We start from the raw sequence: 14,533 nt of genomic DNA, 5'->3' as shown, positions 1-14,533 counted from the left end.
TCTGGCTTCTTCAACATAACTCCAAGACTCGTGTGGGAGGCTACCAGTAGCTCTCTGAGTTTGGTTGTGTCTCTGAATGTTAATTTTCTTGAATGCCTTCACCCCTGACTGGTTCAATAATTTAATTGAGATCTAGGGAGGAAAAAACTTTGCCTATTGATATAGCCTGGGGGGGGGGGTGTCCCTTACTATCAAACAACAACAAGGTGGCTGCTCATTGTTGGGAACCTCAAAGCATTGAAACATGTGACCTACCACAGTTATGAGATTAGCAGGTCTTTAATGATGTGATTTACTGGCCTAGACTCATTAACTGTTGACCCAGCCACCTGACACATTATAAGGTGTGTAAATAAATGTGACATCAAGATGCCAGACTCATGTTGCTGACTTCAACTCTTTATAATATATTCAGCATTACACTCACTCTCTCTTATGCTAAAGGTGGTGAATTCATGGAAGGAAATTGACTGTAAATGTACATTTCACCCCTCTAAAATCCATCAGTACAGGGCATCGCAGAGAGGAACGCTTTAATATTGGTGAAGTTTCTCATGTCATGGGTTAAAAAACAAAACAAAGCTTGGTGCTCATTAAATTTCACCACACTGTAAAGTAACTGAAGCAACTAGACCTTCAAGACTGCATTCACAAGTTGTCAGTGACATCAGCACCATCCTACAGTTGCTCATCAACGGTCAAGAGCTGCTGCTGGCTGTTAGGGCCACACAGGAATTTTCATAGTCCCTTACATTCACTGCAAAGCATCAACGTTTACCTCATGGTCATCACCTTCCGTCTCCCTGCGGACCTGCCTCTGGTTACCTGGTAATGTGCAGTGTTGTCAGCAGTGAAGAGGTTGCTGCTTTTCAGACATGGGGTTACCCCTTACTTCACTCCAGATGGGTGCTTATAAATTTCTACCTGTAATTTTGCTGCTACTAAGGTGATAAATACATATTTAGAAAACTATGCATGCTGCAGACAGTGTGGACAGTTCAATATCTCACATCTGTGAGCTTGTCATTGAGCTGGCATGCAGAAAATGGCAAAGGCTTGCACAATATCCTTGTTAACCATGACAAATACAACATTCCATCAGTTCTCTCGCTACTTCGTTGTGCAACTGATTGTCTTCCTGCAGCTTGCAAATATCTCTGCTGGAGTCATTCCTCTCTTAACTTGGTAAGCACAGACCCAAGGTTGTAGTCTCAATCTTTTCCAAGCTAAGCCAGGTACTTGATGAGCAGATTGTACTTTTGCCTTTTGTAGAGAGCCCTTGCCCCCATGTCACGAGAATGGGTTAATCTCCTTAATGCTGGCCATCCAAATGCTGGATTTGACAGTCTTCTTAACTCATTTGTGGGCCTTGCTAATTGATAACTTGGTACTAAGTTTGTAGTGTGTTTTTTCACTCTGTGTGTGTTTTTACTTTAACTTTTTAGGTTTTCATTATCATGCTTGTCTTTTAACAATTCTGCAAGAGGTTGCAAACTTTTCTGGACTCAACCCACTGAGAATTACACTACTCATTTTATTTTTCACAAGTGACTATGAGTTATCAATCCTAGTAAATTCCATTTTACTGCTGCAATGTTGCAATTACCTTAATACAAGTGCTACTCAACACAGGCTGCATTGACAATTTGTGTAACAAAGGTTGGTTAATGTCTAATTCTTTAGCAATTGCACTTCTTAAACCTTCTGCAGAGATATACCATTACCTCAAGCTAAAATCACCTGGGTTTGCAAGACACACAGAGCTCACCTCATTCTCGGATCCTAAGGTTTAGTGCTTTCTCCTCATAATTACTTTACCATACCAATATTGAGTTCAGTTCATGTCACAGAATATTCTAAAGTTCTAGGGTGGTCGTGATTTCCCTGATCACTGCAGTCAATGCAAGATTTCTTCAGGAAAAAGGAAAGCTGCATGTTCATCTTATATTTATTCAAAACTTTAATTTCATGCATAAAAACAAAGAGGAATTTCAACTACAGTGGACCTTTGGTTTATGAATTTAATTAGTTCCAAGAGACGGTTCGTACACCAAAAATTTGTAAACTGAACTGAATGTTCCCCAAAAGAAATAATGTAAATTGAATTAATCTGTTCACACACCCAAAAATATTAACTTGAAAATACATTTTATACTGAGATCTACTCATATTTTTTTTTACAATACAGGTACCTTACCTTTATTAAGGACTCTTGCTGGTGTATGGAAGACGGTGAGGAGGGAAGGTGTTAGTGTTTGGTAGGGGAGTCCCCTTGCATTATAACATCAGGCACTGATGACATTTCTGGGGTACTCACTCTTACGTTTTGCAGGTATACCACTAGGACTTGCTTGTCTTACTAAGAATCTGTCTAAAGACACTTGTTTTTTCCCTACATTTTAACACTGTAGTGAGACATCATATTGTCATTAAAAAGGTTAATGCAACGGCCTGCTACAGCTTTATCTGGGGGAGTTTTTTCAGCAAAACTTACAGTTTTTCCCATACTGCACACATTTTCTTAATGGGGAAGGGACATCCTTTACTGCCTCTACTCACAACTATTTTCTAAGGTTGAACTTTACCACTGACTTTCTTGTGACCCATGGTGTGATATATAATAACTTTTATGTTCAGAAACCAAGAAAGCAGAAAAAACAATGAAAATATTCACAAAGAATTCAAGCGCAGTTGTCTCTAGGTGGGAGACACTAGTAAATTGAGCGTGCCGCACCCAGCAGAACCCATGCGCTCTGCGACCCACACTTGTATCAACAAACTCGTAATCCGAATCAAACCTCGTACAGCCGAGTTAAATTTTACGAGAAAATTGACCTCGTACAGTATACTTACTGAAAAATTCGTAAAGAGGGGGCATTCATAAACCGAGGTTCCACTGTACATTAATTAGATGGCTGACATACTTCTGGCAAAGCTTACTACTGTATATCATCAGTAATAGGGACACAAAATTCATAATCAATGGGACCACACAAATCACTACAAAACAATGGTTCGTCAATGATACCACATAAATCAATGGTTGGTTAATGGGACCACATAAATCACTACAAAAGTTTCATCAATGATACCACATAAATCAATGGTGCTACTTAAATCACTAAAAAACAATGGTTGCTCAATGGTATTACACAAAGCACTAGAAATCAATGGTTGGTCAATGGTATTACACAAAGCACTAGAAATCAATGGTTGGTCAATAAGACCACATAAATCACTACAAAACAATGGTTGGTCAATGGGACCAACAAATACAAGAGTTTTACATTTACATTACATTCTTGTAAAGCTACTAGTACGCGTAGCGTTTCAGGCAGGTCCTTAACCCTAATTTCCCCAGAATACGACCCCGCCGAATCGTTTAACAACCAGGTACCCATTCACTGCTGGGTGAACAGAGGCTACAGTTAAGGATTGGCGCCCGGTCACTCCTCCCCGGCCAGGATTCAAACCCAAGGCAAGGCGCTTGCGAAACGCCAGGCGAATATCTTACCACTGCGCCATGGAGACTGCACTACACTACTGCACTAAATCACTAAAAAACAATGGATGCTCAATGGTACCACAAATCATTGGTTGGTCAATGGAACCACACAAATCGCTACAAAACAATGGTTGATTAATGATACCACAAATCATTGGTTGGTCAATGGAACCACACAAATTGCTACAAAACAATGGTTGATTAATGATACCACAAATCATTGGTTGGTCAATGGGACCACACAAATCATTACAAAACAATGGTTAGTCAATGATACTGCACACAACAGTTCAGAATAATGGTTTGTCAATAGGATTACAATTAATGGAGACTAATAGTCACAACTGGCTATAAACAGTGTTTCACAAAAGAACAAAGCATCAGAGCACATGCTGGTTATTTCACTCATTTCTGAAAGCAACAGGTTCCTGCAAGCATTTAGGCAACGATTATAATTAGTGGTGTCAACTTTTTCAACAGAGTCGAATGCAGTTTGACTACTTGCTCGTCTAATATTAGTGCATTGCTTCATGACACGGAGTCAATAAAGTGACCATCATTGAAGATGCTGCCACTAAGTAGACTACAATAGGTATGTGGCCCCTCACACAGTTGTCATAATCATGAGTTATTCCTTCTCACTTTAAATCATACTGGTTTCTTGAAGTCACAGGATACATTGCCTGGCTCTTTCTCTCATGCCATAACCAATCAGTGGAGTGCATTTTTGGGGTGGCTCCCTCATTAAAACTAGAGATTGCACCAGCTGTACCTCAAACCTTTCAGTCTGGTCACACAACACTGAAAAATATGCCACTGGCTTATCATCAAGCCCTGAATAGCAAGCTTTTCTATAACTTTGCTTTCTCTAAATTAACACCACAAACTATGATAATTCTCACTTCTGTGATCGTGGCAGCCATGGTTACCTTTTCAAACATGAATTAACATGAATGAGCACCTTGAAATGTGACACAAAGTAATTTGTGTCTCCATACCATTCTTTATTCATTATAAGACAGTAATCCTGTCTTATATTTTTCTCAGTCCCACTTTTTACACACAAAAAAAGATAATTCATCAAGAATAGGATGCATACATTTAGAAATTGAAATGTGCACTAAATTTAAAATTTAATTCTTATGTGATGAAAAAATTTAATTCTTTTTGTTGTAAACATGTTGTATTTAACTGAGTAATGAACCAGTCCATTCTCTTGAGTTGCCACAACATACAAAATAAGGTGTACTAAAATGCACAAATGCAAACGACCCACCTAACTAACCTACGCATAGAAAATGTTGATATTTGTTAGCAGCTACTTTTCATAATACCTCTTTGTGTAAGTGTGTGTGTAGAATAGCATACAAATAGGACAATAGCATACAAATTGTGGCACATTAGTTGAGAGGATGAAATAAATGAACATATAAGGTGATAGAAAGTAATACCTACCACCTTATCATTGATCTTACCTACCAATGATCATTTCCTTGCATCTAATTCCCAATTTACAAAAATTTTCTGGGTGAAACTCCTTCAGTAGCTCCCAGAACTAAATGCTGGTCCACCTGAGCCTTAGAGAAATGCACCAGGCCTCTGGAACACAATCTTGCCTACAAGAAGTCAGGACCAGACTGGCTCTCCGTATAGGTGAGGGCAGATTTGGGATCAGAGGTCGAGCCAAAACCAAGGAAAATTAACACAATTACAACAAAACTAGTAACTGCTTGAAGAAAATTAGGTGCCAGAAGGTAATGAGGCAAACAATCATTTGCACTGTGTAAAAACCCAAACTATGATGCAGCTGACCACCAGCAGGTGGCAGGCTACTCTGGGTGCCAACTCACATGACCCTGTACTTTCCTGGTCACAGTTGTGGAGGGCATGTTACATATGAAGGGCACTGTCCTCTTTACTTCTAAAGTTGACCAGACCACACACTAGAAGGTAAAGGGACGACGACGTTTCGGTCCGTCCCTTCACCTTCTAGTGTGTGGTCTGGTCAACATACTTTAGCCACGTTATTGTGACTCATCGCCTGCATATGGATACTTCTATAGTTCATTTGAATGAGTTCACACTGCAGCTTATCTTGTGTTCTTTAATTGGTGTCTAAACTTTTTAGTATAACTACACATTAAAAAAACAGTAAAATCTGCAATAGTTATTCTTAAGAAAGTACTGAGTGGTAACAAATAATTCGCAGGTGGTGAGTCACAATAACGTGGCCGAAGATGTGATGATCAAACCACACATCAGAAGGATGGAGTTTCAGTTCGTTCTGGACCATTATTCGGGACTGACATACCAGTACAACATGATCCAGAACGGATCGAAGCGTCGTCATTTCTCCATCTTCTGATGTGTGGTTTGATCATCAACAAATAATTTGTTCGAGTTGGGACACTTTGTGGTAAAGCTGTAGGCAGAGTCCCGTGTTGACCGGGAGGTGAGGAGTGATGTCCTAATGCTGGTCCAAGGCCGAGGTTGATGTTTTTGGCCAGGTCAGTGGTCTATTTACTGTATATGATTCTTGTGGCTTGGCTAATGTAATGGTATCTGAGGATGCTTTGGGATTGGTAGACAAAAGGCTAATAGACAGTGCTGCTGTACCACTTCAACTTGGGTACCATAGTGGATTGTTGGCCCTGCTCCTTGGCTCTTGATTGTGGCAGTGGTGTAGGTAAGAATAAGAATAGTTGTAATGTTCAGTAGGTCACAACGACACTTTTCCACTTGGTCATGAACATCATGGTTAGGTTGTTTAATCAATGGTAACAATCATTTGTGTATAGTTACCTGTGGGTACCTAATTTTCTTCAAGCTGTGGTTGTTTTGTTACTTTATGCTTTTGGGCGCGTTCTTTCTCAGTTACATTTAGTGTTTCAGTTATGTCTTAATTATCTTCCCTTTGTAAATATTTGTTTCCTTGGGACAACCAAGGCCAACCAATTTAACAACTGTTGGCATGGTATTTCACTATATAAGCTGGATAATACTCATTTCTGTTGTACTTCACAAATATATCAGAGCTGTGCTTATCATTACACGTAGTATCAAAACATCTCCCCGTTTCAGGATTTTCAGGAGGGAACTCCATATTTGGATTTCCGATTGTCATTGTGCCCACCAACACATATACTACAAAGAGTGCTTTTAATCCTGAATTATTAGTCTGACAGACGGTATTTAATATACTAACTTTATTAGAAAAATGTTCTCCCTGGCCATATACGTTACTAGTGTTACTACCAAAAAGTCTCCAGTCAAAATTATTACAACAAATTTCATCAATTACTGAATGTTTGATTCCATGGAAAAGATACTGCTCATTCAACAGGGATAGATCATTGCTATAAAAAGCTAAAAGCTGATGTTTCCTGTTTTGGTATGCTTTCCACAGGTGATTATTCTGAACTTTTGTTATGCTTGATAACCTGACACTTGGAAGAGATTCCTTTATCATATTCTCTATCAAAGTAAATTCTGAAGTTGAAGGTAACACATGATGCAACATGAATTCCTTCTCGCTATGCAAAGTTGAGAACATTCTATCAAATGTTACCTTATTCTCTAATACCATACAGGCTGGCCTTCTCCGTATCTGTTGTACTTTTCCTGTTTCTTTGTTTTGTTGGGTCATATTCTGAGTATCAATGACATAATTATGGCTACCAACCTTAACACGGAAAGGTCCGTCATTAAAGTGCATATGATATTCAAGTTGATCACTAAGAGCTACAATAAAATACTTTTGAACACCGTCTGTGTAAGGTTGCCATGATTCATTGTTGTCTTGCCAGTACCAAATCCAACGAGAAGCCAAGTGAAGGTTAGTTGTGATATCTGAAGGTGTTGACACTCTTCGTATATTGTAATGGAACATGTCTGTGTAGAGGCTCATTGTTTCCATATCAACTTTCCACTGTGACTTACCTTTTGCCAAAAGATATTGGAGTTGTTGAAGTGTTTTATGATTTTTCATGTGTGATGGTAGTGGAGGCAATTCAGCCGTAGCTTGAGATGGATGCCAGAATAAACCTTCTAAATAATCACTTTGTGTGTATGAAAACTGTATCCATTTTCCAGTAAAATCTCTCACCTCCCACTGATAAGTTTTTTTACCATGAACTTGGGAACAAGGATTCCTATTGCATTTGTTCATGATGCCATGTATGCAAATATAGTCATCTTGTTCTTGATTTAGCTTTCTCATTCGCTTGTAATTATTCTGTATGGTTTCAATAATCGCATTTAAATCAAAATCTGAAAAAACATTTAAAATCTTGCTATTATGATCTGATGTAAGTGAATGAGCATTCTCACAGTTAACCTTTTTGCAGTCTTTCATAATCCAATAGTGACATACGTGCAACCTTCTACAGATTAGTGCATTGCAGCCATTTTTACAGTTGTACTGAGGACAAACACGTAATGCAAACAAGGCTGGTGGAATCTGGGATGGAAGATTAATTTGCTGTTGCTGTTGCCTCTGGCTCTGATGTAACTTAGGAATTATGTAGTTATTTATATTGTATTTAATTGTTTGCTGTGCTTTATCCGGAACTTTTGTTTTTTTCCTAAGTGATGTTGCTATCACACCAAATGATGTAATTTTGCTATGTTCCTGTGGCTGATGTACATGAACATTAGACAATATTGCTGACACATTAGGTGAAATTGTTCTGGGTTGTTGAGGCTGGTAAACAGTAACATTTATATTGCATTCAACTGTTTGTTGTGCTTTATCAGGAACTCCTGTTTTTACCCTAAGTGATGTTGATGTCACATTAGACAAAGTAGTTCTGCTGTGATGTTGTGGCTGGTATGCAGTAACATTTGGTGATAAATCTGTCACAATAGTGGATCTCGTTCTGTGGTTAATTGTTTGTTGTGCCTTATCGGGAATGCCTGTTTTTACCCTAAGTGATGTTGATGTCACATTAGGCAAAGTAGTTCTACTGTGATGCTGTGGCTGGTATGCAGTAATGTTTGGTAATGCAGAAATAGTTTTTTGTGTCTTATCAGGAACCCCTGTTTTTATCCTAAGTGATGTTGCCGTCACATTCGATGAAATAGTTCTGCTGTGTTGCTGTGGCTGGTATGCAGTAACATTTGATGTTATATCTGTCACAACAGCTGAACTTGTTCTGGGCTGGTTCCTATGGTTTACATGCGATGATGATGATGATGATGATGCTGTTTTTCTGCCAGAAGTCGTAGCTGACTGGTTACCCATCGTGCCTGCAAATACAGTAATAGGCATAATGTATCATAAAACTGGATCAAGAGGTTTCAGCAAGACAAAACACACAATTTTTTTATCATATAAATCACTCCATATTATAATTTCTGGGGCTAAAACAATTATTGGTAAAATATTTTTTAGCAACTCATAATGAACTATAGATTTAGTAGAATTTGACATTTATTTTTAATATTTTACAGTACAATATGTTTATTTATATATTGCTGAATGTTATCTGTACAATGAAACATTGATTTTATGTAATTGTTGTAATGTAAGATTTACAGAATGTAAGATAAATTTTTAGCATACAATACAATTTTTTAAAACATAAAAATTTTCAAGGTAATGAATCAAAGGTGTCAAAAAATATTAGAATTTGTTTCTGTGGAGAATTTTGCAAGGTGGAGGAGACCAAAACTGTCAGTACAGTAGTTTCAAAGTGTTATATACCAAAGAGTACTGGGAAAATGAGACACCATGAAAGTAGCTCTCATCCTGTAACTACACTTAGGTTATTACAGACACACACACACTGAATTTCTGAGGAAAATTGACAAAGTAGACAATGCAGCATTGTTCAAAGCTAGGAACAGCAGAACGAGAGGTCAGAGATGAAAATTGGAGATGCAAATGAGTCATAGAGACATCAGGAAGAACTTTTTCAGTGTTAGAGCTATCAATAAATGGAATAGGTTAGATGCAGAAGTCGTTAAAGCAAATTTGATTCAAAATTTTAAATGTAAATATGATGAAAGAGTGAGAAATGAGTCGGTGCATTAATCTCTGAACACTCAAAAGGCACTAGGAACTTAGCTCGACCCTGCAAGCACATCTAGGTGGGTACACACACACACAACAGGTAAGGTGCTCTAGTGGATAAGGGAGTATCTAAGTAACAAAACAGTGAGTTACTGTGAGGGGGAGACACCTCTGAGTGGCTAGAGGTCACCAGCAGAGTGCCACTGGGCTCTGTACTTGGACCTATCTTTCTTCTGATATATGTAAATGATCTTCCAGAGGGCATAGACTCATTCCTCTCAAATGTTTGCTGATGATGAAAAAGAGTCAAGACAGAGGAAGATAGACAGACAAGACAACCTAGACAAAATGGAGGAATTGTCTAGAAATGCCTATTAAAGTTAAAATCAAGTATATAAGTGTAAAGTAATGAAATTAGGTGTAGGGAGCAGAAGGCTGAACACAAGGTACCATCTGGAAGGTGAAATCCTTCAAGAGTCAAATAGAGAGAAAGATATGGGGGTTGATATCATAACAAACCTGTCCCCAGAGACCCACATCAAAAGGATATCATCATCAGCATATGCTAGATTGGCCAACATAACAACTGCTTTTAGAAACTTCTGTAAGTGATCATTAAGAGCCTTGTATACACACCACACATCTCAGACCAATCCTGAGTATGCAGCTCCAGACTGGAGTCCATACCTAGTTAAACACAAGACAAAGTTAGAGAAGATTCAGAGGTATGCCATCTGACTAGTCTCAGAGCTGAGAGGCATGAGTTATGAGGAAAGGCTACAGGAATTAAGCGTGATGTCCCTGGACGACAGAAGGGGAGACATGATTACCACCTACAAAATTCTCACAGGAATTGATAAAGTGAACAAAGGCAAACTATTTATCATGGGTTGAACACGAATAAGGTGACACAGGTGGAAACCTTAGTACTCAAATGGGCCACAGAAACATTAGAAACAACTTTTTCAGTGTCAAGAGTAGTTAACAAATGGAATGCACTAGGCAACAATGTGGTGGAGACTGACTCCATACACAGTTTAAAAAGTAGATATGTAGAGCCCAATAGGCTCAGTAACCTGTACACCAGTTGATTGATAGTTGAGAGGTGGGACCAAAGAGCCGAAGCTCAACCCCCGCAAGCACTAGGTGAGTAAACACACACACTTAAAATATGTGTGAGAACCAGTGAAGACCGCCCTCAATTATAGACCTGTATCACTGACAAGTGCAACACTGTAGTCAAAATATTGGAAAAAATAATTAAAACTAAATGGGTAGAACACCTGGAGAAAAACTATATAATAATATCAGTCGGTCAGTATGGGTTTCGATCTGGAAAATCCTTTGTAACAAATTTATTCAGTTTTTATGATCGAGCCACAAAGATTTTACAGAAAAGAGATGATTGGGTTGACTGCATCTATCTGGACCTAAAAAAGGCTTTTGCCAGAGTTCCACAGAAGAGGTTGTTCTAGAAATTAGAACATATTGGAGGGGTGACAGGTAAGCTGCTAACATGGATGAAAAATTTTCTGATAGAAAAATGAGGGCAATAATCAGAGTCAATGTATTGGACTGGAGAAATGTCACAAGTGGAGTACCACAGGGTTCAGTTATTGCACCGGTGATGTTCATTGTCTACATAAATGATCTGTACAGCATGGAGTACAGGATTATATGAACATATTTGCTGAGATAATATGGAAGATAAGAAATTTAAATTGTCATGCACTTCAAGACCTGGACAAAATAAGTACTGTACATGGAGTGCCACTTGGCAAATAAAATTTAATGTGAATAAATGCCTTGTTGTGGAAGTTAACAGTAATTGGTGACCACTGATAAGAAGCCTGATGACTGATAACAACTGTGTAAGGACGTGATGAATAAAATATGCATTGCATGAATAATCATGAAGATTATATGAATTATAAGTGAGTTATATGGTCCTAAGCAAGAAGATGCTAGTGAGGCAGATATACATGAACCTTGTATTATAGAATAGATCGCCCACGTTAAGGGATGTAGCCTCCTAGAGTTAGCTAGGAATGCTTAACGTGAGCGTTTAATGACGTGATGGAACAACGTTAAAAAGAGTGCTAACAAGTAAATTCAGATCAGTCCTGGTCAACCAGGCTGTTGGACGTGGCTGCTCGTAGTATGAATCACAGCCTGTGACTCATACGTCAGGCAGCGAGCAACCGCGTCCAACAGCCTTGGTTGACCAGTGCAGCAACCAGGAGGCCTGGTCGGGACCGGGCCGCGGGGAAGTTGAGCCCCGAAATCATGGCAAGGTCAGGTGGTGTGGAGGTTTGGCCTCCTCCCAGCGCCAGGACGGCCTGTCAGAATTCTACATATTTAATGCTTTTGATAATTACTTCTATATGTAATACTCCCTTGTATTCCACATTCACAGTATTTACAACATGTTTTATTCTATTCTCTCTTAACGATCCACTCGCAAAATGGTTCAAGAAGCAATATTGATCAAGGTCAAGCATATCAAGAGATGCCAGCGTCAGCCATCATATATCTTCACCAGTGTCATCACCTCGCTCAGTTTATATTGTAGTTATATATATTGATATACATTTTGCTACAATGTACAGTTTCATCCTACCTGATGTGTTAGATTAATGACCTGCCCAAAACGCTATGCATGTTCAGCGACTATTGCAAGAATGAGAAAATACCAATCTTATGTAATCTGACAATCCGATTGTACCTAATTGTGATTAAGAATCATTATTATTATAAATAATATTATGTTCTGTTAAGACATTTTGTATTCATACCTGACTTTTAAAATTTTGTCTTAATAGGAGTCGCCACAGACCCGTTGTCGTTATCACGTTCTGATTCAGCTACTGGGAACGTTAATTTCCATGTATGTAGCACGGGGCTACAGTGAGCCCGTGATCACTATCACAGTTTGGCTTCGTTACGATGGCGTTTAAAATATCACCATGAACAATCACCTCACAATGAACACCGGCCTCTCAACAACGGTGTACTGTGCTTGGTGAGAGTGTAGCGTGATCAGGACATCACCCGTGCTGGACGTGGTCAGTACCGGTGCACCAGATGTTGCATTGGGCATGGTCAGTACCGGTGCACCAGATGTTGTACCGGTCACGGTCAGTACCGGTGCACCAGATGTTGCATCGGTCATGGTCAGTACCATTGCATCAGATGTTGCACCGGGCATGGTCAGTACCATTGCATCAGATGTTGCACCGGTCATGGTCAGTACCAGTGCACCAGATGTTGCATTGGTCATGGTCAGTACCGGTGCACCAGATGTTGCACCTGGTCATGGTCAGTACCAGTGCACCAGATGCTGCACCGGTCACGGTCAGCACCGGTGCACCAGATGTTGCACCGGTGCGGTTGCCTAAGAAGGCTATACAGCTTCCCATGCAGAGGGTAAGAAGGTTGTAATGTACGATTAGAACTGCATACGCCGAGTGCTAAATTCTTGACTGTGGAAATTGTAGTTTGCTATTCTGTTGTTGTTCAAGATTCAGCTACTGGGAATTAAAAGTTCCAAGTAGCACGGGCTATGGTGAGCCCGTGATGGACTTACCTGGCACAGGAGCGGGGCTGAAACTTGTTGCTATTCGATTGATTGATTGAAGATGATTAAGCCACCCACGAAGTGGCACGGGCATGAATAGCCCGTAAGTGGTGGACCTTTTGAACCATTACCAGTATCAAGAGCTGATACTGGAGATCTGCGGAGGTGTTGCTATTCTGTTTGTTGTTGTTTCAGATTTAGCTACTCAGAACGAAGTGTCCATGTAGCACGGGCTATGGTGAGCCCGTAACTCTTGCTATTCTGTTGTTGTTACATATTCAGCTACTCAGAACAAGTTCCAAGTAGCACGGTCTATGGTGAGCCCGTAGCTTACCTGGCACAGGAGCGGTGCTGTCATCTATTTTCGATTGATTAATGAAGATTAAGCCACCCAAAAGGTGGCACGGGCATGAATAGCCCGTAAGTGGTGACTCTTTTGAGCCATTACCAGTATCATTAGCTGATACTGGAGATCTGTGGAGGTGCAACTGCACCCTGCGTGACGGGAGATGTCTCCCGTGTCATCTATTCGATTGATTGATTGATGAAGATTAAGCCACCCAAGAGGTGGCACGGGCATGAATAGCCCGTAAGTGGTGGCCCTTTTAAGCCATTACCAGTATCAAGAGCTGATACTGGAGATCTGCGGAGGTGCGAATGCACCCTGCATGACGAGAGATGTCTCCCTTATGAATGTGTTGAGATGAAGATTAAGCCACCCAAAAGGTGGCACGGGCATGAATAGCCAGTAAGTGGTGGCCCTTTTGAGCCATCACCAGTATCAATAGATGATACTGGAGTTCTGTGGAGGTGCGACTGCACCCTGCGTGACGGGAGATGTCTCCCGTGAGAGCTATTCTGTTATGTTGTTATAGATTCAGCTACTCGGAACAAGTTCCAAGTAGCACAGGTTATGGTGAGCCCGTAACTTACCTGGCACAGGAGCGGGGCAAGTAGCACGACCTATGGTGAGCCCGTAGTGGACTAACCTGGCACAGGAGCGGTGGAGGAGCTATTCGATGATGATGATGATGAAGATTAAGCCACCCAAAAGGTGGCACGGGCATGAATAGCCCGTAAGTGGTGGCCCTTCTGAGCCATTACCAGTAACAAGAGCTGATACTGGAGATCTGTGGAGGTGCAACTGCACCCTGCGTGACGGGAGATGTCTCCCGTGGGAGCTATTCTCATATCGCTTGTTTATATATGGTGACTACACCTCAGCTCCCTCCAACCAGGATGGAAAGAATGTTACCTGTAAATAGGTGGTTATAGCTTTTGTAGTTAGTGCTAATTAGTGATGCCATTAAGATAATGAGAGACTGTAGTGAGTATAATGTTTGTACTTGCTACAAGGTTATACAGCTTCTCATGCAGAGGGTAAGAAGGATGTACAGTACAGCTCATGTAGAAGGCAAGAAGGCTCTACAGCTTCTCC

General features: G+C 40.1%; 1 protein-coding gene across 1 annotated transcript; it reads right to left on the bottom strand.

Moving 5' to 3' along the window:
• Positions 1 to 1,936: 1,936 nt before the first annotated feature.
• Positions 1,937 to 12,769, bottom strand: LOC123758664 (protein mono-ADP-ribosyltransferase PARP12-like). Its single transcript, XM_045743197.2, has 2 exons — positions 12,314 to 12,769; positions 1,937 to 8,752 (listed from the first exon to the last, which is right to left on the bottom strand). The coding sequence occupies exon 2, from the start codon at positions 8,745 to 8,747 to the stop codon at positions 6,462 to 6,464; it is 2,286 nt and encodes a 761-aa protein (XP_045599153.2). The 5' UTR covers positions 8,748 to 8,752; positions 12,314 to 12,769; the 3' UTR covers positions 1,937 to 6,461.
• Positions 12,770 to 14,533: the final 1,764 nt, after the last annotated feature.

The sequence above is a fragment of the Procambarus clarkii genome, chromosome 31 (genome assembly GCF_040958095.1).
Source record: "Procambarus clarkii isolate CNS0578487 chromosome 31, FALCON_Pclarkii_2.0, whole genome shotgun sequence".
Classification (NCBI taxonomy): Eukaryota; Metazoa; Arthropoda; class Malacostraca; order Decapoda; family Cambaridae; genus Procambarus; species Procambarus clarkii.
This window is presented reverse-complemented; position numbering and strand designations above follow the sequence as displayed.